The sequence below is a fragment of the Uranotaenia lowii genome, chromosome 1 (assembly GCF_029784155.1).
Source record: "Uranotaenia lowii strain MFRU-FL chromosome 1, ASM2978415v1, whole genome shotgun sequence".
NCBI classification, from domain to species: Eukaryota; Metazoa; Arthropoda; class Insecta; order Diptera; family Culicidae; genus Uranotaenia; species Uranotaenia lowii.
In genome coordinates, this window is record NC_073691.1 from 62,189,992 (window position 1) to 62,217,543 (window position 27,552).

Genomic DNA, 27,552 nt, shown 5'->3' on the forward strand with positions numbered 1-27,552 from the left:
AGGCATCAAAATGGCATAAAATTTTACAGTACTGTGATTTCAAAGAAACCTGTAAAAAAATCTGCTCACGTAAAAATAATTGTCATTGATTTTTTTTCCGACCTGTAATATTACGGTAAATGTCCTGCTCCTTTTTGTTACAGGATAGTTGCCGTAATTTTACAGCTTTTATTTTTTTCTGTGTAGACAATAATACGATGTGGGACAAATGGTCTTGTGCGGCAAGAAGTTTTCTCAAATCACGCTCTTGGCTCATTTTCAACACCTTTAATGCTTCCTAATCTAATCTATCCGTCTATAATTTTCATTACTTTCATTTGAAATTCTTCCTATTAGAATGTATAGTTCACCGAAATGCCATTAATCATTAAATTAAAATCATAAACCAGCGGTGATAAACTGTTAACACTTTCGTTGAACTTTAAAATGTTGTAAATGACTTAAAATCGCATGAAACCCCAACAATATTATGATTGGGTGAAAGGGCTAAACGAGTAGATGTCGAATTTCGCTATCTGACGCCATCTTGAAATCTAAGATTTCGCTAACAGTTCTAGCGTAACATTTAAAAAGGGCGAAACTAGCAGTTAGCTCGAAACGAGAAAAACGCGTTTGAAAATTCGGAACACCTATTCAAATCCTATTTATAAAATCGACCACTTTTTGTTCAACAAAATCAAAAAATGTGCATTATATTCACTTATTGTTCGATGGTTATCAGGAACTTTAACTTTTTTCACGTAATTTCAGAGATTTTCGAGTTTCGCCCTATTTTTGTTTTCGATTTCAGTTACGCCTGCAAGTTTCGCCCAATTGATCGGCCGTTTTCGTTTTGGTTTTGAAGTTACGCCCATTCATCCTACACGCAAAAACTAATTAGGCCGTTTTGTCACACACGGTCAACTCAGTTACGCCTTTTGGCTCTACACGAATAGAAAAATTCACTCCATTTTGAATAGGCGTAACTTCACGTTTTAACGAAAATGCATCAACAGGAAGTTTCGCCCAATTGAATTTTATTAATTTTTTGAAAGTTTTAAGTAATTTTGAGATGAAACCGCGTTTGATAGGTAAAGTGCAAGCGCGTGCATCCGGAATGCCCGTTAACTCGATTTGTTTACATTTGGCAGTTTCGCCCTTTTGAAATGTTACGCTAGAGTTGTCATCTTGAAATCCAAGATGGCGGCATCCACTGAACATTAAAATGATTTTAATCACTGAATATCACTTGAAATTCTTACAATATGATCATTGGGTAAAAAGGCTTGAACAGTTTAAGTCAATATGGGTTTTGGCTAAAGGGCCAAAACCAGAAGAAGTCAAATTTCGCTATCAGGTGTATTTCGAAATTCAAGATAGCGGCTTCCACTGAACCTTAAAATGCTGTTAATCACCGAAAATCGCATGAAACTCCCACAAGTTGGCTATTGGGTGAAAGGACTGAACGAGTAGAAGACGAAGATTGCTATCAAACGCCATCTTGAAATCCAAGAAGGCGGCTACCACTGAACTTTTAAATGATTTTAACCACTGAAAACCGCATGAAACCCCCACATTATGGGTATTGAGAGAAAAGATTAAACTAGAAGAAGTCGGACTTCGCTATCTGATGCCAGCATCAATCCAATATGGCGGCTTTTTTCTTGGGAAATTTCAGCCTGCAGTCTATTTTAAAGCGAAAACGACACTTTTTGATCCCTGAAGAAGATTTAAAACGGATTGAAACGTTAGATACATAAAACAAAAATCGTTTTCGCTTCAAAAAAGATTGCAGGCCGGAATTTCCCAAGAAAAAACACGACAATCAGTCGATTCTCAAACATAAAAAGATGGCGGCTTTCGTTATTCTTTTCAAAGCTGTGAATTTCTGAAAATCTCATGATACATCCACAATACGGGGTATTGGGTGAAAGGGCTGCACGATTAGAAATCGAATTTCGTTGCCCGATGTTTAGTCTTTTCACCCATTACCCATATAGTTACGGTAGAATGCAATTTTTTGGCATTTACAGCATTTAAAGTTCAGCGAAAGCCGCCATCTCAAGATGCCGTCAGATTACGAAATTTGAATTCTACTCGTTAAGCCAGGGGTGAGCAACCTTTTGAAGCAACGGGCCACTTTTAATTTGAAATTCTTTCGGCGGGCCGCATCATAATAAAATTTAATTTTTATATTATAAGAGATGTTGAGAAAGGGTTTAAAATTATTGTAAAAATTTTTTAAACCAGATTTGTCAATGTTACAGTTTACATTTTTGATTCTAGAAAAAAAATTACAGATTTCATAAATTTTAAATTTAATTTAGACACCTCTGGGACAGGTTTCTAAGGTTGAATCATAAAAATATTATGACTTTGGTAATATGGATGTCTATTTTTTGAGTTAAATGACTCCTTTTAATCAATATTTTGCATGATATGTCCATGAAATTTCTCAAAATAACATCACACATAACACAAGTTAACAAAATTCACATTTTTCCTAGGTGCAAAGAATCTCTGAACTGATTTTGACTTATTCAGGGGCGCTGAATCCAAATATGTATTCAATTAGTTTTTTGTCAGCTCTAGTTTTTGAGATAATTTAAAAAAATAGGTAAAAAATAAGTTTCAATTTATGATCAATGATCAACTTTAAAAAAAACACAAGTAATTTTGAATTCTAAAAAAAATGTAAGATTTCTTTTTGTTATCCAAACCTGCAAAAACTGGGAATTTATACGAAATTTTAAAGAAAAATCTAACTAAATTGAATCTTTGATATTTTTAAAACCGTAAGCAAATTATTCCGCAGTCTTCAACAAACTTGCTGTAAAAATTAAAATCTACAATTCAAGAACATTCTTTAATGAGGTCAGAAGAAGTTGTAATCTTATTTTTTGAATTTCTATAAATTGTAGAATTCAATTTTTGAAAGCGTTTCATCTGTGAAACAAGAATATCTTGACAATATCTGAGTCCTTGATTGAAAAAAGGGTAGTAAATTGATTGAAAATCAGCTTTTGTTTGTTATGTAGGTTTATTGGTTTATCAGTTATGAAAGATCCAACCTTTACCCAAAATTGATCAATTTCAAAACTTCCACACGCCATATTACCGAAACTAGAAGCGATAACCGAAATATGTGAAATGTTTTGAATAAAGGACGCCAATCTCTTACAAAATCAGTTGAAAGATAGGCACCAAAAATGCTGTTTCACTAAGTAATCGTTAAAAACTTTTTTGTTTGAATAACAGAATTACAGATATTGTTTTTGTCGAGGTATCAGAATATCGCTGAGTTCTATCGATATGAAATCTATAATCGTTAGCCCAGTTTTTATTATAAAATTTTCCTTATCTCTGTCATTAATCAAGAACAAAAATATTTCACTTTATCATACAATTTGAACTTTGTTTGAAACGAAAAATCAAGTCTTAACTACCTCCTATATAACGTATCTCCGATAAATATAAAGAACTCAATAAAAAGCTTAAATCCTAAAGTCAACAATCTGGATGATTATGGGAAAAATGCAACTGAAAACAAGCGACGTGCAAATCAAGTTATTGATATATCATGTTTTTGGTTTAGTAGGTGCTATTTTATGGTAATTAACAATCTTTCGTAAAAAAAAATCGTGAAATGAAATGAAAAAATCGTGCTCCGCGGGCCGCACAAACATGCCTCGAGGGCCGCGGGTTGCTCACCCCTGCGTTAAGCCTTTTCACCTTATACCCCGTATTGTGGAAATTTCATTAGATTTTCAGTAGTTTAAAGCTTTAAAAAGAAAAGCGAAAGCCGCCATCTTGGATTATATAATGGGAATTTGATTTTCAGTAATTGGAATTATTTTAATGTTCAGCGGAAGCCGCCATGTTGGATTTCAAGATGGCATCTGATAGCAAAATTGGACTTCTATTCGTTTCGTCCTTTCACACAATACCAACATTGTGGGAATTTCATGCGATTTTCACTGAATAACAGCATTTTAAAGTTCAGTGGAAGCCACCATCTTGGACTTCAATATGGCGTCTAATAGCGAAATTTAGCCCTTCAGCCAATATCTATATTGTGAGAGTTTCATGCTATTTTTAGTCATTTACAGCATTTAAATGTTCAGCGGAAGTCGCCATCTTGGATTTCTTTTTGCGTCGGATAGCGAAAATTTACTTGGTTCTTTCTATCAATACTCATATTTCATTTGATTTTCAGTGATAAACAGCATTTTAAAGTCTAGCGGAAGCCGCCATCTTGTATTTCAAGATAGCGTCAGATAGTGAAATTCTACTTCTACTCGTTTAGCCATTTCACCCAATACTAATATTGTTGGGGTTTTAAGTGATTTTAAGTCAATTCCATAGTGTTCAGCGGAAGCCACCATCTTGGATTTCAAGATGGCGTCAGATAGCAAAATTCGACTTCTACTGGTTAATCTCTTTCAACTAATACCCATATTTTAAAGGTTTTATGCGCTTTCCTGTCATTTAAAGTATTTTCAAGTTGAGTTATAGCCGTTATCTTGGAATTTAAGAAGGCGACGGACAACGAAATTCGACTTCTATTCGTTTATCACTTTCACCTAATAACCATATCAGCACCAACACGTGAAAAGGGTCTATGTTCATTTATGACGTTTCGAGAAAAACGCATTTGAAAATTTTGCAATCTTTTTTAAATCGCTAATTAAAATTCACGTGGAATCGCCCAAGTCTTTATGGTCAAAACGGTGCGTAGGATCATTCTAAATATGTTTTTATCGATACGACGGTTTTATTATGTAAAAATAGCTCGCAATTGTTTATAGACCCTAGCTGGAGTATGAAATTCGTCTAAATGTTTTATACACCCTTCGCTTTGTACTGTATGTCTCATATGTGTGAGTGAGATGGGGATGAAATTTCCCCTATTTTTTGACAAAGGCTTTTGGTTCTCGCTATAGGAGTGAGTGAATAGCTTTCCGCATTCTTCCCCTTTTAATGTTTTGCATCTAGAACGTTTGCTTTGTTGTGGAGAAAAGGGTGTATAAAACAATCTGTGTGTGGATAATGTCATTTTATGGCTCTAAATTTTTTAGATCCTTTACTTTTTTTGTTTTTTTTTGTTTTTTTTTTTTTAAAGTAGGGTAGAAGCACTAGTTATTGAACGGGTACCAGATATTGAACACTAGTAAAACATTAACCGATTAAAACAATAATATGCAGTAGAAAAATGAATCAAAATTCGTTGTGCCACTGTTGAAGCATTTTCTACCTCTGCTCAAATTTTTATCAAGAATCTCGGACCCTTAAAGCCACAATCCCCGAAACTTGAATATGTGGTCAAATTTTGGCATGGTTTTTCGACTGGATGAAGAAAACAGCCTATTTTTGATTGGGGGAAAAATTGGATAAAAGACAAATAAACGTCTAAGATAATGATATGAGAAGTTTCAACTAAGTCTTTTTAAATGATTTCTGGAAGAGTGGCAGCCTTTATAATCCTAAATTTCTTAAAATTTAACAAATTAAATTGTTCAATCATTGGATTACAGAAAACGCCAATGTTTCAATTATTGAACGTTCAATCTTGCAGTACTCGTTTCGTAAAGAAATGCATGTACCAGTTATTGAACAAACATCGGTTGGTGTTTGGAAATGTAAACAAACTGTTTCTCGGTTGCTAGCTCAACCAAAATCGCCCCTGCAAGGCATACTATCAAGCGGAATACCCCTAAATATATGCAATGATATTCAATGTTTACGTGTTCAATAATTAGAACATTGCCTGTTCAATATTTGAATCATTGTGTTTAATCATTGGAACAAAAGTAATTTTGAATAAAAAGGCTTAAATAATAACTTCATAACATATTTCCGCGAAAAAAATATATCGATTTGAAGCAGAGAAATATGCTTAAGCTACGCTATCAAAATTTTATCAGAAAAACCTTTCGTTATTATTTATTGGCCACAAATGTGTTGAATCCCAAAGATGGTGTTCAATATATAGTGTTCTTACCCTATTTATTTATAACTAAAAATCGTGTTTTTACATTGCATGGTATTCTAGCCTATCCTGACCTCACTCATATCTAACTGCCATTCTTATCTTGGATCAACAAATATTTATAAACACACCAAACTCCGTTTTGAATAAATTTCTGTTATTCCATCTCACTTCCCTTAATTGCCTTTTGAAAACATACAAACTAGGATCGGCCACCCTCAAATTGAATGAAATCGCTTTTGTTACTAACCATAATGCTGCTTTAAGTTTCTTACATTTATTTGGAATAATTTTTTGCAGAATACTCAAACTGCATTATAAACCTTACGAAAACTGAAAAACTAAAAACGGTTTTTGTGTTAAGTAGAGCTTATATTGGGCTATTTGAATCCACTGAAAACCGGTTTTGTTTACTTTGTCTTTTATACCCTTTTCACATGTTGCTGCTGATATTGTGAAGGTTTCATGATATTTGCAGTAAATTAGAGTTTTGGAAATAAAAGCGGAAGCCGCCATCTTGGATTAATGATGACAAAAAAGCAAAAAAAAAATCCTACGATTTTGGCACTTTCACTCAATACTCATATTGTAGAGATTTTCATACCACTCCACAGTGGTCAAAATTGCGAAAAACGTGATCGTTGCTTATAACTTTTTTAGTTCGCATTTTAGGTTATTGATGTCTTCAGAGAAGTTTTTCAGTAAAATCAGCTCTATAATAAAAAACTTTTTTTTCTGATTAATCCCCCTACAAGAAGATACAATTTCTAACTTCTCTATTATAGATTTTAGCTGGTTGATGTCTTCAAAAAATTTGTTTTCAATCCAATTTTCTACAACTTTGTCCCATATGTAATGTTTCTAACATAATTATTTTCCGAGCTATAGGCTAAATAAGAAACATAACCTCTAAAAATCAGTTTCTCAATAATGATTTTTTTCAGAAAATTTTAAGTTTAATAATATATTCCACAAAGTTGTTTGTCTTATTTAAATACACCACTTTATTGAACATTTCAAGTTTGTAAAATGTGATACTGCAGAGCTATGTTAAAAAGATTACCAAAAATAGTGCTTTTCACGCCTAATTTTACAAACATCGGGCAACATCAGGCAGCCCACTTTAGATGCAAATTAAAGTCAAAAATTTTGTCTACAAGTTGCAGGTACAACCGTCTGTATCCTTTTGTATCCAGGCGAGATACATCAATTTTACTTTTCCACGTTTGCATTAAAATCAACGATTTCTTTGAAACTATAGAGCATTTTACTAGGTGTGTTTTCATTTAGCTTTTCCCTGAGCGATGTCAGAAGTTCTGACACCTTCATGAAATGAAAGATAGTTAATAGATTTGGAGTATTTTTTTTGTGTTTAAGTTGGTTTATTAGTTTATAAGTTGGAATTGAGTCATAGAATCAAAAGTTGAGGTGATAGACAAAATATCAAAATTCATGACGCTATAATCTTTCGAAACATTTATTAAAACGTATGTAAAGAAAATTCGGTATTCTTGTGCAGGTAGTTGAAACTATTCTTCAATGAAGAGTCTTAATCAATTTCAATAGAAATAATCTAACTTTTTATGTCGGATCTGAGAATCGATGATAACTTTTGATTTGAATTGTTTGTGTGAATGATCTGGAAACAGTGTTGAAAATATGATTGGTGTGGATCTTGAAACTCAGCCGAGTTCGGGAACAAAATTCAAAATACGATTTTTTGTATTAAGTTTTTATGTTATTTTTTAATTTAAAACGAACACACACACACACATATGTTTCATGATATTATCAATTTTTGAAATTCATAACTAATTTTTTAATGATGGCTTATAACGAACTCAAAATCTGAGTCAAGATACTGAAATCAAGATTTTATTAATTTTTCAAACTCATATATTCGCTTTTTAATCTGAAATCAAAGTTTTGTTACAATGTTTTTTTTTATTTGAAAAAACATTGTAACAAAACTTTGATTTCAGATTAAAAAGCGAATATATGAATTTGAAAAATTAATTTTATTAATTAAATAAATTTTATTAATTTTTCAAATTCATATATTCGCTTTTTAATCTGAAATCAAAGTTTTGTTACAATGTTTTTTTTATTTAAAAAAAAACATTGTTATTGTTGTTTTTTATTTAAAAAAAAACATTGCAACAAAACTTTGATTTCAGATTAAAAAGCGAATATATGAATTTGAAAAATTAATAAAATCTTCATATATTCGCTTTTTAATCTGAAATCAAAGTTTTGTTACAACGTTTTTTTTATTTAAAAAAAACATTGTAACAAAACTTTGATTTCAGATTAAAAAGCGAATATATGAATTTGAAAAATTAATAAAATCTTGATTTCAGTATCTTGACTCAGATTTTGAGTTCGTTATGAGCCATCATTAAAAAATTAGTTATGAATTTCAAAAATTAATAATATCATGAAATATATGTGTGTGTGATTCATGATTTTCCTTCGATCTTGAAAATATTTAAAACTAGAAAAAACCTGATAATAACTTACGATCAAAAATGGCAACAAAGATTTTTCTAATTGTTTGATTTGATTGGTTAAAAATATACGCAAGGTTTGCCGGCAAGTGCAAACGAAGCTCTAATTCTTCAAACTTATGTGTATTCAAAAAAAATGTGTAAAATTGATCACCCCAATGGAAAATTTGACTACATTTTGTTGGGGAAACATTCCCACGGAGAGCAAAATTTTGAAAGTTCAAGGATATACCGACAAGAAAAAGTTCTAATTTTTTTGAAGTTCAAGTGTTTTTGGGTATTTTATAAAGGGTTTTCCCCGTTTTGATGGGAATCAGGAGGCAAAAATTCTAATAAATATTTTCTTTATTGATATTATTTTATATATTCAGACACAACGAGAAGACCAAACATGACACCTTTTACCGAACATAGCTTCAAAGATCGAATTTTGATGCGTCATTATCCAGGTGATTTTTGAACACTCATGCAGCCAGCAATTAACAAATCAAACTAATTAGGGCCGGGTACAAAAAGGCCTTAATTGACTTATACGATGACTTACATGATGACTTTATCATAGATTGAGTCGTTTTCTAGTGCTCCAAAATTTTATGAACCGAAGTTTTATTGTTTAAGATTAAAAATTGGGGTTTTGAAAAATTGAAAGAAGAATAGATCTGTTCAATGTCACAGATGTTCCTTTATTGTATTTTCGCATATTTTAAGGGCAGAAAAAAGCGAGCCCTCAACAAGCAGAAAACAGTTTCCGGTAAACAAAAACAGTTATTTTTGATTCAAGAGTCAAGTAGTTTTTTTTTTCATTCTAAGAAATCAATTTCGCTCTCTCATACTTTTGAAATGTGGTAACGATATCCGATCGAGACTTCGCGGTTATGAATAATTTAGCATACATATTGTCCACGACTTCTCAGGCACCCACACGGTCGCTCAGTCCAATCTTTTTCGAGGAATACCACACAACTTTTACGATCATGAACACGAGTCTTATTGAATATCCTCCCCCGTAAAGCCTAGCGCGAAGAGGTTTTATCTTCTCACATGTCGAAAATCTAGAAGAAAACACGTGGAAGCAACAACACGTCCGGCAAATCGGAACTTTTCGCGTTTGCAATCACGTTCGTCTGTTTTTTTCGCTTGGATTTGGGTGTTCCGAAAACGATCGAGTAATTTCGAGTACTTACTCGAGCACACACACAATAAGAACCGCGAACAAAAATTGGCGATCGTCGTCCAAACTTCAACCATTCGATGGGATTAATATTCGGAGACACTCAACAACGATCGCAGTATGCTAGGTTTCGAATGTTTGTTTTGTTGAATCCGTAAGCCGACTTTATGGGCAGGTAAATTTGGTTTACCTCTTGCGAAACGAATCTCGCGAAGCCTACTTCGATTGTTGGGAGTGGCGTGGGCTACCAAAATTTGCATAAATTCGTGGAATACCAATACGAATTGCATATTGCACGGCTGATGGCGATTACGGTCGATCATTCTGGGCAAATGGGCCAAGGAACCCACTGTTCATCTCTCTCTGGATTCTGGAACAGGGATTTAGCCCCAAATGTTATAAATGCCGGAATTTTCAACAATCCTTTGATAGGTTACTTTCACTTTTCTCGAAAACTTTATCGAGAAAAACTGACAAAATATCATCTGAATGCATCTCAATCCAAAGACACAGCTTTAACCTATCCACATCAAAAGCAATTCCAACTCGTTCTGAAGCCATCCCTGATCAAATCACAAACAGGGCAATTGAAATGTCACACGATTCGAAAAAAAGCGAATGGAGCTACGATTTTCCGGCTCCCAAGGAGTTCGCCATGGGAGCCCTCATCAGGACTCATGCGCAGGTGAAAACCTGGGGGAACAGACCCCGGTCAAAATCAACAACACAAAATAATCATGTCTTCGTTTCGGGAGAAAAAGGTCACCCGACCGACTGATCTCGACGGGATAGATCCACGACATATTGCGCGAGCCTGGGACGTTATGGTGGATTGATTCTGTTTGGTATCGTTCACAATTTGATTTTTCTGAATTAAAAAAATAACCCATTTTTAAACGAATTAACTAGTTATTTTTAAAATACGTTTTTTTCAGTGTAACTGTCAAAAAAGTTGAGTACACTGAGAAGAAATTATGTTATATTGTTGATTAAAATTAATCTAAAAATCACTCCGTTGTAATAATTGACTATTTTTTAAATTATGAATTTCTTGGGAGTTTTTTTTTTAAATTGAATGTCTTTCGAGCATCGTTTCAAGAAGAAATGACTGCCATTTTGTTCCAACTTACCTTGGTTAGCGAAGCGCTGAAACCAGCTTGACATGATCCTTGCCGATGATAACCCCAGTACACTGAAAAGAGGCACAAAAGGAAAAACAGAGTTAAAAAACTAGAATGAGAAACACAGATGTCAGTGCATTGGGAACCGAACTGCTGTGGTGGAATGATGGGACACCACTAAATTGAAACATATGTTCGATTTGTGATGGCGAGGGTAAGCTTCGGTTGGTAGACTTTGTTATTGGTTTGTCATTTGGTGTCACGAGGGCTTGGTTCCGTGCATTGCAATTGGATGAAGGAAGAAAAAATAAGTCATCTCGGTATCCGATTTCGTTACCCATAACATAATCGATGACATTTGAAGCGGAAACCTACCGTTTGGTTAGAAATGTGGGAGAACTTTTTTTCAGAACTTTTTCATGATTCTAGTTCGGATTTTTTTTATAGAAGTCCTTCTTCATGGCAACCTTCAGAAATTTAAAAATTATAATCAAAAGCCATTTGTAGATTGATTGGAGAAGTTAAACTAATTTATTGCTGGCGAAATTAATGTTTACTTTTGTAGCCGTGAAATGAAAAATGTATTTTGGGTCTTAAAGCCCTTGAGCATTGAGAATGCAAGGTTTTGAAATCATGAGTTACGAGTTTTTAGGGATGAACCCTCGAGAGGATTTAAAATTGAAAATGCCTTGATTGTTTTCAGTTGAATTATTGAGTATTTTGATGTTGTCTTCAGGAGTTAAGAGCCTTAAAAATTCAGAGTAACATAAATAATGGAGGAAGATCGATTTTAACTTCCGTTTGACATTATTTCATGTGATCGTAGGGGGTTGCTAGAGACTGTTTTTCCTTTTTCACAGAATATCAAACCTGCGAACGTGAATATTCGTGTTTGCAGCGTTTCTAAACAATACTTGCCATGGTATAAAATTGGGCGTTTTTATGATTTTTTTTTTAAGTTACATTATGTATTTGTACTCTCGAGGGCTTCTACGCAATTTATCAAGAAACTTGATACCAATTCCTCTACATGTCCCTTTTCATTCAATTTTTCAGTATTCTAAGTCTGAAGGGTAGAGAATCTTAAATAATTAGGTATTTATTATGTTTAGAAGCGACACCATTAATAGTTGATATTCTTTAGACTTAAAAATAAGAAGAGTAATGAACAGTGATTGGTCGGAAAATTTGAAATGAAGAGTTTTGAAAGGTTTTCACCAAAACTCCTAATTTCAAATTTTTAAACAAGCACTGTTTCTAACTCTTCTTATTTTTCAAGTGTTTACGCGTGAATGCGAGGTTTGGTAGTTTAAAGCTACGAAAAGATTTAACTTTCAGTTTTAAGATTCTTAAGTGCTCGATAATTTTACGAGTTGAGAGTCTCGATTCTTGAAAGTTTGGAAGGTTTAGCACCTTAAGTCTTATGTTTACTCCTAATTAGTAAATCCTACAAATTGTTGGTCTTAAAACTAGAGAATTTTGAGAGTGAGTGCTTTCAAAGTGCTATTTTGGCCAAACAAAAGACTCCAAAGTAAATTAATTTTGAATTTGAGTACTTTAAACGTACTCAACGCAGAACCAAATAAAAGCAAAGCAAATCAACTTCGTTTCATATTGCTTAAATTACCAAAACTTATATGTATTCAAGTGTAACAATCTTGATAATGAACTGATTTTTTCCATATTGAGATTCAAAGTTTGTAAACTGAACTTTTATGCAGAACTCAATTGAAATCTTAGACCCAGATTCATCATTCGAAATTTCTATTTAAATTTAGACCCACAAGTCGAATTAAAAATAAACAATTGAAACAGTGGATTAAGATTGGAACTCAAAAATTTCAAAATTTTAAAAATGGATTCATGGATGAGGGCTCTGGAACAAATTTCACATTTATGCTAATATTTAAAACTTTGATCTAGAATGTGAATTCAGAAAACGTATTGAAATTCATAAACAGATTCAAAGTTCAAATTTTGAATGCAAGTTCAGAATTTCAGATTCAAAATTAAGATCGTAGATGAAATTAACAATTGAGATGAAAATATCAAGACGACAATTTCCTTGAGAAAAAAATCGCATACTTATGATTTGGATTGTTAATATAATTTTAAAATTTAAGCTGTTAGTAGAATTCGAATTTATTCTTTAAGTTTTGTTTTATTAAAAACCGGATCTTTATTTAAAAAAAACATAAACAGAATTTTAGCTATGAAATTCACTTTCAATGAAAAATATATGCTGATAAAGAAACGAGATTAAGTTTATTAATATAACAGTTTTTTTTCTTCAAAAGTCCAAATTTAAAACACAATTTCAAATTTGGATCGGGTTTGCGAGAATCAGATTTGAAACGTAGAACTTCGATCCCTTACTTTTACTTTTGAAAATTCTTTTTATTTTCATGAATGGTTGATATCTTTGAATTTGATCAAGGGTTTGGCAGGTTAAGCATAGATGATTTGAGCATAGATTTTTTTTTTAGAAATTGGCTAGAAAGGCTTTCTTAACACATTGAGGACCGCGAAGGAATATTATCCGAAAAACTCTTAAATGTGACGTTTTATATCTGAGAAAACCAATTGAACCAAATATTATAAATTGATTTTTTTAGGGATACCTAAAGTGAAGTGTTTAATATTGTTAAATAAAGTTTCATTGTTTTATTTATTTTTTTTTTAACTTTAATTCAGTTTGTTAAGACCGAAAAAATTTGAAAAACTGCTTATTTACTACTTAAATCTAACCAATTTTTGCTACCTCAAAGTAAAAGGAGAAGGAAAGATTAATAAATAAAATTCAGGGTTCCATTTGTGGAAGAAAAAGTAAAGGATGGATTTAAGGGTGATGCTTTAATTTGCCACGCAGTAATTTGAGTTATGCTTCTAAACGACGCTCAATCTACCAAACTGTTGAGCATTTTTCTATTTTGTTTCTTAAAAATGACTTCATTATACAAATTTTGCTTTCAATTTTATAGATTTTCATTCGTGTTTTCTCAACTAACGATTTTTTTCGAAAAAATAATTAAGTATGTAAAAGAACTTATAAAGGAATAATCAAATAGTACAATCGTACAATCGAGTTTTGCAACGTCAACTGTGGCATTAAGCAATAATTTTCAACTTTAATGGCTTCTAAAAACTCAATGTCAACTGATAATCATACCGCTTGTTCATCAAAAGGTTTAAGGTTGATGCAACATCAAATTGAGTCAGAAAAATGATTGGTTTCTCTAGTTATTTCTAAATTTAAAAAAAAAACATGCGATTTTCACCCTACTAAGAAAAGGGGTAAGTTGCAACAAACTTTGTTTCTAATGAAAAATCAAATGAAATGTTCGAAAATTTTGAGTTTATTATATATTTGTTCTGTCATAACGCATAAAACATCAATTGCAGTAATTTTTGGTTTTGTTCGAAGCAAATTTTACATTTTTTTTCCGTCAAAAATGTTTTAAAAGAAAAAGCATAAGGGTGCTGCGTACATTTAGGGGTAAAAAATATTACAAAAAATTCTACCAGCTGAATACATGAACTTTTCAGTGAAGCTTCCTAGTTATGCAATGTTCACATGTGCTAATTTTTGTGACGTACTATCACGTGGTTTTTGAGAAAGCGTCAAATGAAGAAGTTAATCGTCTTTAGACATCAAATTTTCCATTTTTTTCTCTTTTTTCACCTCCGGAATATCCAGGCGAGACTTGTCAACAGCCATCAACAGTGCTGCGGAGAATGTCATCGGTTATGTGGAGCGATCTCGACGGAACGACTGGTTCGACGAGGAGTGAAGGAGGGTGATTGACGAAGAGAATGCCGCGCGGGCGGCAGTAGTGCAAAGAGGCACCCGTCGAAATGTGGAAAATCACCAACAGCGGATGAGGCAGCGAGTCTGACTTTTCCAGGAGAAAAAGCACCGCCTGGAGGAGGAGGAGCTCGAGGAGCTGGAGCAGCTGCATCGTTCCCAAGAAACACGAAAGTTCTATCAGAAACTCAACGCAAAGGCTTCGTGCCGCAAGCCGAAATGTGCCGGGATAAGGACGGGGGTATCCTGACGGACAATCGTGAGGTGATCAAAAGGTGGAAGCAGCACTTCGATGAACACCTGAACGGCGCTCATGCAGGAGATCAAGACGGTGGGGGAAGGTACATCGCCGGCGTAGCCAACGACGTAGAGGAGCCACTCCCAACGATGAGTGAAGTAAAGGAAGCCATTCGCCAGCTAAATAGAAACAAGTCGGCTGGGAAGGATGGCATCGCAGCCGAACTCATCAAAATGGGCTCGGACAGGTTGGCCGATTGCCTACACCGGTTGATAGTCCGGATCTGGGACATAGAACAGCTACCTGGAAGGAGGGGGCAATATGCCCCATCTACAAGAAGGGCGACAAATTGGACTGTGAAAACTACCGAGCGATCACTGTCCTCAATGCCGCCTACAAAGTGTTGTCCCGAATCCTACTCCGCCGCCTAACGCCACAAGCAAACAGATTCGTGGGAAGTCATCAGGCCGGCTTCATGGACGGTCTACGACGGACCAGATATTCACATTACGGCAAATTCTCCAAAAATGCCGTGAACACCAGGTCCCTACGCACCATCTATTCATCGACTTTTCGATCTATTCAACGGCTTTTCCGGGAAGCTGATCAGACTGATCAAGGCGACGATGGATGGAACGCAGTGCTGTGTGCGGATCTCGGGTGAATTGTCGAGTTCATTCGAATCGCGCAGGGGGCTTCGACAAGGTGATTGTCTATCCTGCATGATGTTCAACGTGGCGCTAGAAGGTGTTATTCGACGAGCGGTGGGCAAAATGCGGGGCACAATTTTCAACAGAACCAGTCAACTTATCTGCTTTGCCGATGACATTGATATAGTCGGCAGATCATCTGCGGCGGTGGGGGAGATCTACCGCAAACTGAAACGCGAAGCAGGAAGGATTGGGCTGATGATTAATACGTCCAAGACAAAGTACATGCTGGCCTGCGGATCCGAGACCGACCGAACCCGCTTGTCCAGTAATAACAAGGTCACGATCGACGGCGACGAGCTGGAGATAGTCGAAGACTTTGTCTATCTCGGCTCACTGGTGACCGCAGACAATGACACCAGCCGTGAGATCCGGAGGCGAATTATCAGCGGAAGTCGTGCCTACTATGGACTCCGCAAGCAACTGTGGTCGAGAAGACTTAGCCCTCGCACGAAGTGTAACCTGTATACGACGCTCATTAGACCGGTTGTTCTCTACGGGCACGAGACATGGATATTGCTCGAGGAGGACCTGCGTACACTCGGAGTATTCGAGCGACGAGTGTTAAGAACCATCTTTGGCGGCGTGCAGGAGAACGGAGTGTGGAGGCGAAGGATGAACATCGAGCTCGCGCGACTCTACGGCAAACCCAGTATCCAGAAGGTGGTTAAGGCTGGCCGGATACGCTGAGCGGGACATGTTGCGAGAATGCCGGACGACTGTCCTGCAAAACAGGTGTTCGCTACGAATCCGGTAGGAACAAGACGAGCGGGGGCGCAACGAGCGAGGTGGTTAGACCAAGTGGAGCGTGATCTGGTGAACGTGGGGTGCCCGAGAAATTGGAGAATGGTTGCTATGAACCGAGTGAATTTTAGGAATTATGTTCGTCAAGTTATGTCGTGAGACGGAATACTATGTGAATAAATAAATAAGGAAAACGCTTATTTAACCATAGAGAACAGCTGTAATATGTGAATTACATCATTGTTTCGTGTTCAGACACTCAAATAGTCTATTGCCTAATTGGATGAAACTTGAAAAAGTAGACAAAAACGTTTAAAAATGCATTTTAAATTTTTTTGCCGAAAGCTGAAAACCAGTCACTGTAGAGGCATAATGAGAAACCCCCCGAGGCAGTATGAGCACCATTAATGAAGGCATAATGAGCGTTTTCTGCCAGGGATTCTAGCAGCAAATTCGACTCGATAAAGTCAACTGAGAAATAGAGCTACAGCTTGACTTGTATCGTCTGACGATTTGGCCTATTGGTAAGATGTCGGAGAGGTAATCAGTAGGCTCGAGTTCGATTCCTGGTCGAGGTGATAACTGTTTGTAGAATTCAAAGGATTAACACATGCTCATACATTCTATTTCTGGTGTTTTGTTTGACGGATGATGCTTGATGCTATTAGCCGTATAATGTAACAATAAAAAAAATCAACCATGAATGGTATGTGCAAAAAAAAATCCCCTCGAACAGGAATCGAACTCGAGTCTACTGATTACCTCTCCGACACCTTACCAATAGGCCAAATCGACAGACGAAACAAGCCAAACTGTAGCTCTTTTATTCAGTTGACTTCATCGAGTTGAATTCGCTGCTAGATTCCACGGCAGAAAATGCTCATGATGCCTTCATTGATAGTGTTCTGTTCGCCTCTAGTGAACAAATTAAAGTAAAAAAGCGTTTTAAAATTGATATAAGTGAAAAATCAAAAATTTTATGATGTTGAAAATTGAGAAACAATGTGTAGATCATGTTGCAGTGCGTACATTTCAGATCAAGATGATTTAAAGGTCATAAAAGCTTATTTGGTGGTGCTCAAAAATTATAATATTTTCGTCACTTGAGAACCTAGCTTGTTATTATTTAATATTTCTGTGAAGATGAAAAGAATATTTCTTTTTTGGTGAAAAATTAATACTATGGGTAGTACGAAACATGTCCTGATGAAAATTTGTTTAAGAAAATACGTACTTATGTAGAAAAAAGGAGTGCTCATTATGCCCTGGGTGCTCGTTATGCCCTCATCTCCCCTATCATCGAAAAAGATAAGTTTCCTAGTAAATTAACCGATTTTTCGTGATTGTGACGTCTCAGCCTGTACCAATACTAGAGCAAAGCTTCCTTGGCACTACCTTCTTTAAATATTCCTTGACTGTTCCCTTAACTTCAACCGCCTAACATCAACCGCCAATTGGTTGTTTGCGTTTACCTTAGAACGTAATTAGTAGGCTCTGCCAAGAACTAAAAGAAAAAGCTAATACGAGCTGAAAGAAAATGTGGGTCAGACTTCCAGTTTTTTTTTTCGTTCTTCTACTCGGAGAAATATACATGAACATTTTACGAGAACCAAAATTTTACGGAAATACACTCATCGATTGATGCACAATCATAAGATCATCAGTATCCCTCCAACTGAAACAATTTATTTGATTTCAAGTATAGAAATCCCAACGACCAGAAATAGAATTCCTTTTTTTATAATCAACGATTGATTTTCTTCTCGCACGGTTCGTCAAGCGCAACACCAAATTAAGACATGAAAAGCTTCAATTTTAATTATTGGGATGCATTTGAATCACTTGTATTATGTATCTCTTTAAACATGAGTCTCCAAAACACCTAAAATTCACTTAAAGTGATATTCGCGAAAATATAACCGAGAAAAACGCGACGTTGGAAAAAAAACGTCCAATCTCGAGCACGGCTTGCTGCGATTCTTCTTAATAGGAAAAGCAAGCCTTTTCAAAACCTAACACCGTAACAAAAAATCAAAATTTCAGTGTGAATTCTCAAACTTTTTTTGTTATTCTTGCATTGTTTAAGCTAAAATTTATTAGATAAAACTCAGTCACCAAACCTCCCCACCATTGTCAGTTCTTCCTACGGCCCTGATTGAAACGTTTTTTTTGTTTCCATCAGACATGCGCAATGCGTTTGCGCTGGGAGGTTAATGCCGGTGGTCTCGCCACTGACGTTCACATCTTATGCCAATGACGTTGGAATATTGAGGACTCATGAATGGAGTAATGGCAAAGTTTTGGGTGTATATTTATTGATGGCAGAGTGAAAGTTTTTGTCACAAAGTGGAAAATGTCTGGGTGATTTTCTATTCTATATTGAACGTTCGTTAATTTCAATCGAACAGCTGAATATTTTTACCAAACAACAATTTTTGTTGTAAAGTCTGTTTCACATAGAATCTGGTCACACTCACGTAGAGAAACCGACGTGGTCAGGGGTAAAAATCGCGAAATTCTTGAAATATCCAAACCCGACTGTAAATTTGGTGCTGCAACGTTACCGGGAGACCCTTACGGTGGATCGAGTAAAACAAACCAGGTGTGTGTGTGTGCTTACCAAGTACAACGGATGCATTTTGATGGACGACGAAACTTACATCGAAATGAATTTTGGACAGATACCCGATAACAAATTTTACCTTGCGAAGCGTAAAGGGAATGTTGCGGGTGGATTTAAGTTTGTTTTCGCAGATAAATTTGCTCGTAAGTTAATGATTTGGCAAGGGATCTGTAGTTGTGGGAAGAAGACTAAGATTTTCATCACAGGGGACACAATGGATGGAAATATTTACAAAGAAGAATGTCTCCAGAAGAGGGTTTTGCCATTCATTCGGTCCCACAAAGGTCCGGTGAAGTTCTGGCCGGACCTGGCAAGCTGCCACTACAGGCGGGATGTCGTTAAGTGGTATAAGGAGAACAAGATCGATTTTGTTGAAAAAAAGTATCAATCCACCAAACTGTCCGGATTTTCGCCCCATCGGGAAATATTGGGCAATAGTTAAGGGCAAACTGAAGAAATGTGGCAGAACCATGAAAAAACCCGCTCAAATGGAAAAGTGGTGGAACAAGATGGCGAATGAGGTTACCAGCAATACTATGCAGAAAATGTTGGGTGATATCACAAAAAAGTTCGAAAATTAATCCGAAAAGCTGACGAATGATTTTTATGTATTTTTTTCCTTAAAGTGCAATAAAAACTCTACAAAATTACATTTTTACTTTTGTTGTACGTTATTTCTTTGCGGAGAAATTATTTCTTTTATCCGATCAGATTCTATGGGAAACAGACTTTACACCAACAGTGTTGGTATAGGATAATAAAAGCAATATAAAGTTTACAGGTGATATCATTAATCCAATCCATACAACTGCTTCAAGAATGAAATTTTTCAACCTAACAAAACAGATAGTAGTTTTTTTCTTTCCAAACCTCATCAGTGTCAAAAAGTAGCAATTGTCGACACTGTTTTGAAACTGTATCGAAAAATACTACTTACTACTTTCGACATTGATTTTTTCGATAGTGGAAGCAGGCCAATTCAAAAATAAACGCCGTAACGAAAAACATACATTTTGTGTGGAGTAGCAATTTTTTATTCGGTTTTTTATTAATGCACAGTTTGAGCAAAAATTTATCAGAAAAAAAATCAGTCAACAAAGCCCCCCCTCCCCTCAGTTTGCGGTTCTTCCTACGGCCCTGATTGAAACGTTTTTTTTGTTTCCTTTAGTCATACGCAATGCGGTTGCACTGGGAGGTTAATGCCGACGGTCTCGCCACTGGCGTTCACATCTTATGCCAATTACGTGGAAATATTGAGGACTCATGATTGGAGTAAAGGCTTTGTTTTGGGTGTATATTTATTGAGTGAAAGTTTTTTCAAAATGTGGAAAATGATGATGATTTCATATTTTATATTAAACGTTTGTTAATTTCACCCGAACAGCTGAATATTTTTCCCAACAACCATTTTTTGTACCGAATAAATTGTGGAAGTTCGGTGTATAGTTACGTGTTCGACAAATTACTGAATTCGTGGATTATCTGTTGAAGTAGATATTGAAAATTTATTTACACTCTGAGCAGTCACATTTCGGAATGTTTTGCCAAAAATCAATCAACTTGTTGAGATTTTTGTAAAAGGTTGTAGAACCTTTTCTTCGCTGTGTTGTTATTTTGTTAGTTGGTTTAATTTTCCCATGAATTCTTTCTAGGCGTAAATGCCTACACTTCTACTTAGACCAGCAGATAGGGCCGAACATATCTTAATTGATGACAGCAGCACGTCATTCCCATTATTCTACTGTCATCATCGTTTATCCAAAACCTTGTCAGCCAGCCTAGTTAGTTGTGCGGTTCTCTCATAATCACTCGAGATGATATGCAATCAGCCAGAAGGCATCGTGGCCAAGCAAATCGGTCAAAACCCAAGACGTTTGTAATTTCCCTTACGTTGGGAACTCCAAACCAAGCCATAAGTCCCTTCGAATTTTACCAAAAACTTATGCCCGAGCAGCAAGCCTATCTACATCTGGATGCTGGTGAGAAGTTAGGCCGCGCGCGCAAAATACGACCCACGATAAGCCGCGGAAACAGCGAAAAAGCATTAACACGTTCCTATACTCAACTCACCCCGTATCTCGGCCCGAAAGTCGCGCTACGAAAGGCAATTATGATTTTACCAGAGCATGTAATCTGTCCGAACGTTTAAAGTTTAAGTTTTCGGGACCAAAGATAAATGGAGCAAATGTCAGAAAGCCGTTTGGCGGTAAATCGAGTCTTTATTTAATTTTTTTGTCTTTAAATGAGTGTTTATGATTGTGCGATTGACAGCTTTCGAAAAGGGAGTTCCGGACTTTCAATAATCTACTCTGCGCTCTTACTCTAATGCAGTTGTCTAATCTGACCGCGTCGTCGAACGGAAGCCAAATTGTGATTAATGGCTGTATGATTCGGTGGAACGAAAAGAAATAGGAGCAGGGTTTTTTTTCGTTACTCATTACTCATTATATTTGTTGACTTGTGGAAAATCAATCAATCAAGAAATTTGAAGTACTAAACAACTTTATTGGGTCCAAATATATTGAAATAAAGAAAACCTAAATTCATCATATGAATTTAACTACATTATTGTGACACCGTGAGCGCGTGTGAATGAATCGCTAAGCAATTCAGAAAACATAAATAGAGCCGTTAATCTTTGGCTGGCTGGCACATGTTTGATCTACGGGCCCCTACTGATGATGGCATGTAGATCGTGTTGAAGATCAGAATCGAAATGATTACAACATAACCCACATGACCCCGCCCGGCAGCATAACCAGAGCGAGATCTCAAGAGCATCTGAACTCATAAATTATGTGCTCAGTTGGTTGGGAGCAGCGGCCTGACTGTCTGTGGTAGAGAAATTCTTCGAAATCTTCATCGGAATGCATTTTTTCTTTAAAAAAAAGCTCTCTTAGAAGCGCAGCAGAACATCAACACCTCACAAGCCTCCCTGTTGATCTGCAGACGACGCGACGTGAACGTTGATCTCGATTGCTTATGTTTTAAAACGACCTGTCCAGGATCAGCCAGCTACCTATTTCATGTCGTTCTTAGAGAGTGCTAACTAAAGAAGGTGCGACTAGCACTAACCAGAAGCGTTCCAGAACAAATTCTCACAACAACTAGGGCTGGATTTCATGGGGGGCTCGGTAGATTTAGGAACATTTCCAACTGCAGAGATGCAGCGTGTTCCAGAAATTTATGAGAGCGAAGGTGAGATGTATTTTCCGGGAAAATTCTATGTTTCGCCGCAACATTATTCGAGACCTCCGGAAGAGATTGAACTTGTTAGAAATAATGTGTTCATTGATTGCCGTGCAAGTGTGGTAAATTATGAACAAAAGAATTATTGAAATTTAAAATTTGAAAGATAATTTGCAATCTGAATCTGCCATCAATTCGGAAAATTGAATTTAAATCTTTAAATGAATGAATGATTGCTTAAGAATTCCATGGTACACCTATTAAGTTTGAATAAATTGTCGTAATACCGGTTACTTTAGCTGAAACAAAATTTAGATAAATGTAGAGAAGATGAGGACATAATGGCCACCTTAAAAGGACGCTTATCTAACCATAGAAAAGAGCTTTGATATGTAAGTTACATCACTGTTTCGTATTCAGACAAAAATGGAGTCTATTTGGTATCTAGCTGAAACTAAAAAAAGTAGATAAAAACGTTTAAAAATGCATTTTATTTTTATTTTTGTCGAAAGTTGAAAATCGGTCAATATTGAAAGGTGTCCACGATGAAATTGCCACACTATGAAATTGCTCTAACTTTTTTACTGTTGCACACAGGAGTATGAAGAAGAAAAAGTTGGTCAAAAGTTATTTTTAAGTTTTAAATCATTAAAAAAAATTATTTTGACTTATCAAACGTTTTTAATATCATAAGATATATTTTTTACCGTTTTTGTAATTTTTCATAATTTTCTATTGGATATTTTCAAACATTTATATGATAGATAATCCAGGTTATATAAGTTGTAAAATTTAAAAAAATCTAGAATTTTTTTATTTGTTTTTGAAAGTGAAATATCATTTGAAAATATTCGAAAAATAAAAAGAATATTAATTTTACTGAGCTTTAATTTAAAATAAAAGAATACCTATACTTTTTTGTGGAAAAAACCTATCAATATATTTAAACTTCAAACATAAAAATATCAAAAACGCGCGTATATGCGCGATTTTTTCTTTTGAAAATGATTATTGAAGTTATCAATTTTCAAATGATATCAAACATTTTGCCGGGACTTGCTAGGAGCATTAACAAAAACACTAATTTGTAAAAAACATCAACGTTTAACACAAAAAATAAATTCAAAGCAGTAAACAGTGTCCCTTTTATCATCGATTTTTATCTATTATACTCAGAATTATTTAACATCCCTCCATTGAAGTTCTCCATTTCAAGTTTTCATTTTTAGTTACTTAAGAAAGTTGTTTTCATAGATATGACTTTGTCGCGCTGATTCAACGATTTGTAGAAAAATTGTATCTCATAAAAATACTATAGTTTCGACAGCTGCTACAGCTTATAAACAAATCAGATATAAAAATAATGACCGGTACATGGTGCTAAATTTAATCAAGAATCAAATAAACATTGACATACAAATAACCAATGAAATTTAAATTTTGAGTTTTGGCCCGGTTTTTGGGTTGAATACTCCTGTGTGCGTTGGTTAGAATTTAATGATAATTTGAGTGGATTTAGCTCATAGTGCATTGTTTACAGTGTCGCGAATTCCACGGTGTCTCGAGTGGTTAAGTGGTTCGATTGACCACCAATCGTAAGCCCAAAAGTGAATGAAAAGGTATTTCTTTCATCCGTGCAACACCAAAAATCACAACCGCGTAGTTGGGGCGTTTAATCGAAACCCGTACGCCTCCGATCGGGATGTGGCTAAGAAGCTGCACCTAAGCCGAAGTTTTGTCCAGAAGGTCAGAAAGTTGAACCTCAACATGCTGACGAAAGTTGAATGCTACATCATGGACGACGAAACATATGTGAAGGCCGAGTTCAAACAGATCACGGCCGGAGCATTTGCGCACTCATAAGATGTTTAAAATTGCAAATAAATTCCTGGTTAGGCAAGCCATCTGCACGTGCGGGATGCGGAGTTTCCCTTTCGTGACCCAGGACACGATGAACGAACAGGTGTACATAAAAGAGTGCCTCCAGAAGCGGCTACTTCCTCTCCTGAAGGCCCACAACGACGTCCCAACAATCTTCTGGCCGGATTTGGCCTCATGCCACTACGCCAAGGACGTGCTGAAGTAGTATGCGGACATTAAGGTCAATTTCGTGCCAAAAATGTTCAACCCTCCCAACACTCCGGAGCTCCGCGCCATCGAGAAGTACTAGACGATTATGAAGCAGCACCTTCTAAAACAACCTAGGGTAGTGAAGACTGTCGAGGAACTGAAGAAAGTATGGGTTTACATGCAAAAAAAAACGGTAGATTCACAGGTTGTGCAGATTCTTATGACCGGGGTTAAGGCCAAGGTGCGGGCATTTACGTATGGACTACAAATAAAATACGAGTAAAATGGTAAAATGAAATTTAAAAGTTATTTTTCAATCCCTGATAATTTAATGGCAATCGGATGAAAACTCGAATTATGCGAATCAATTTTGTGTGTGGCAATTTCATCGTGGACACCCTTTATCCAGCATAGCTTTGGGCCGTCGAGTAGTGAGAGCGCATCGTTTAAGTTGATTAAGAAGATAATTGGTCCTAAATGGCTTCCCTGAGACACACCAGAAGAAGCACATAATTGTGTAGAGAAAGAGTCTCCCGTGCGAACTGTTAATTACGTTAGTTCCACAGAAACCCAGCCGTTCGAGCTTTCCGATGTCGATACCCTGGTTGACTTTGTCGACTCCACTGACAAATCGGTGTAGGAATAGAGTCAATTTTAAACCTCGCAGCAAAACTTTCGTACACGTAAGAAGTAAACGTCAGAAGGTTAGTTTTCGTGGAGCGCTTGGGTACAAATCCATGTTGATCGTCGGAAAAAAATATTCTAACAGGACAAAAAATCGGATTCAAGACCACCGATTCGAAGCTTGGCTACTGCGCATTAATCCGAGATTGCCCGGTAGTTGTTGACATCTTTCATGTTACCTTTTTTTATACACCGGAAACATGCAAGCCTCCTTTCTCAGTGAAGAGAGGAAGGTAGCTCTGTCAAGCGAAGCTTGGAGAATAAACCTAGTAAGGGTAAGCAAAACAAGCATTAAAACAGCCGAATTTAAAAAAACTCAAAAAAAAATCCGAATTTGATGTTTTCCGTTTACTGTTTTAATTTATTTTATGATTCGCCCGGATATTTAATATAAAATTTAGGAACAGACCGGCTCGGCTCGGTTGACCGGAATTCTTTGAAAAATGCCTGGATTTTGTTCGGAATGATTTACTTTATTTGGCAAATCAAACAAAAAAAAAATACAACGAACACTTCCAAAGCGAAATTTTTTGAGCAATTTTAATGAAAAATATTCATTATAGGTTTTTTGGAACCTTAAATTCAATTCAAAATCTGTCGATAAGTTTAAATGAAAAAAAAAAAATGTTTTTTTATTATTTGTTTTCTTGATTTTTGTTGAGTAATTTCTGGGTTTTGAGAAAATTTGTCCGGATATTGCCCGGAATTATGGTCGTCGCTTTTGAAATCAAGTGCCCGGATTTTGCCAGGATTTCATACTAAATTGCCAGGTTTGTCCGGTCTGGACACGTGCTGAAAAAATTCTGGCAACCTTTAAGTAGACTGTTGTTATGATAAAAATGAAAAAGTATCTGTTGTTTTTAAATTTTCTAATGGCGCTCAGTTCGGTCTGGTCGAAGGCCGGCCATATGTTCTTTGCAGGAAATTGTAATAACAAGGAATTCTCATGATTGTTTTTTTTAACAATGTATAAATTTGCACAATGCCTAGGGATTGACAAGCTCGGTTATATTCATGCAAAATTTTCAACATGCTAACGTTAATCAGTCCGACATTCGGCCGAATATTCGTTTGGACGAATAGTTGAAAATTCGGTACATCTTTAATTTCAATAAACAAGATTTAATGCAGATTATTCAAATCATCTTTCCAGATACAAATTAAAATTGATTCGTATGCATAAAATTCAATAACCATCTCAGAATCATTAGCTTGATCCAGGCGAAGAGACTTATAGCAAGCAACGATACCGTAAATCAAGTTTTACTATCCTACCCGGAACGTACTGGCTCAAAGTAGAGAGTTCATCTTCTTTTTAATTTTTATAGTTGTCATTCCACGGCCTGGATATTTTACGGCCACATATTTTACGATCGGAAAACAATTTTTAACGATCCATCCATTTTATGCGCACTTCATCTAGTGTTCCTTTTTACCACTATCAAACCCGCGATGGGTAACCCGAAAAATCCGTTAGACTATAATCGAGCAAGTTCTTAATACAGCCATCGACCAAAGACAACGAGCAAGTAGGGAAATTTTTACGAGATAATGAGTTTTGCATCCATCTTCGGGAAGGCTGGCATCTTCCAGCCCACAAACAATGCACAAATGGATCGCATTTCCGTTTCGCGATGGCCGCATGTTTCGTCAGCTGTAAATAGGTTCCTATTTTTGTACCGCGGCTAGGAAAGTGCATCGCTTTTAGGTCGATTTTATGGATTGGTTAATATAACGCAATTGCTACATTGTTGTGCCACTTGAGCAAAGATTTTCAACGGATACAGATGTCTCTTAAAACTGGTACGCCTTTTCATTTGGCAGCTTGAAAAAATGAAGGATCAAAATTGATGCATGAGTTATAAAATGTTTATCTACATGAAAATTTCAAATTAGGCTTTTCAAAACTAGACATCTAAGCCTAATCATGTTTAACAAGATTTAAATATGAATGAACTTTAGCAAATGCATTTTATCTTCCATCATCTCCAGAAAAATCCCATAATGTTTCAGAAAATAACGTCAAGTGGGACAATCATTTGTAGAAAAACAACATAGCATACACACCAAGATTTTCGTTTGATTCTATATGTATGTTGTATGTTGGTTATCCATCATGGGTGCACGGATTCACCGCAGTTTCTGCCTAAGTATGTGTTCACAAGCATTCTTTAGATTATTAATTTCGACAAATCTCCAATGCAGCGCGTATACCATACGTTTGTCGACAGCCAAAAAGTCTGGATCGGGGGGAAATCGAAAACCGGAAGCCGCTGAGACGACAAAGAGAGTTGCCGGTAGTTTCAAGCTAAACCTTAACTTCTCTCTCCGAGATGCCGCAAATAAGCTGGGTGTATCGTCTACATCCGTCCATCGAGCCAAAAAACGAGCCGGATTATCGACTTACAAGAAGGTAGTGACTCCAAATCGCGATGATAAACAAAATACGACGGCCAAAGCGCAATCCCGGAGGCTGTACACGACGATGCTGACGAAGTTTGACTGCGTGGTAATGGACGACGAAACCTACGTCAAAGCCGACTACAAGCAGTCTCCGGGACAGGAGTTTTATACGGCAAAAGGAAGGGGAAAGGTAGCAGATATTTTCAAGCGCTTGAAGCTGTCAAAGTTCGCGAAGAAATATCTGGTTTAGCAAGCCATCTGTACCTGTGGCTTGAAAAGCAGCATTTTCATAGCTTCCGGGACTGTCAACCAAGAAATT

At 36.0% G+C, this 27,552-nt stretch overlaps 1 protein-coding gene across 4 annotated transcripts in view; it reads right to left on the reverse strand.

The window, feature by feature from the left end:
* Positions 1–27,552, reverse strand: part of LOC129740232 (integrin alpha-PS2-like) — a 305,493-nt gene that overhangs the window by 67,288 nt on the left and 210,653 nt on the right. For all 4 annotated transcript variants that reach the window (XM_055731842.1, XM_055731845.1, XM_055731844.1 and 1 more), the window contains exon 6: positions 10,777–10,838. In XM_055731842.1, the coding sequence (XP_055587817.1) occupies positions 10,777–10,838 (62 nt within the window). The remainder of the gene's footprint in view (positions 1–10,776; positions 10,839–27,552) is intronic.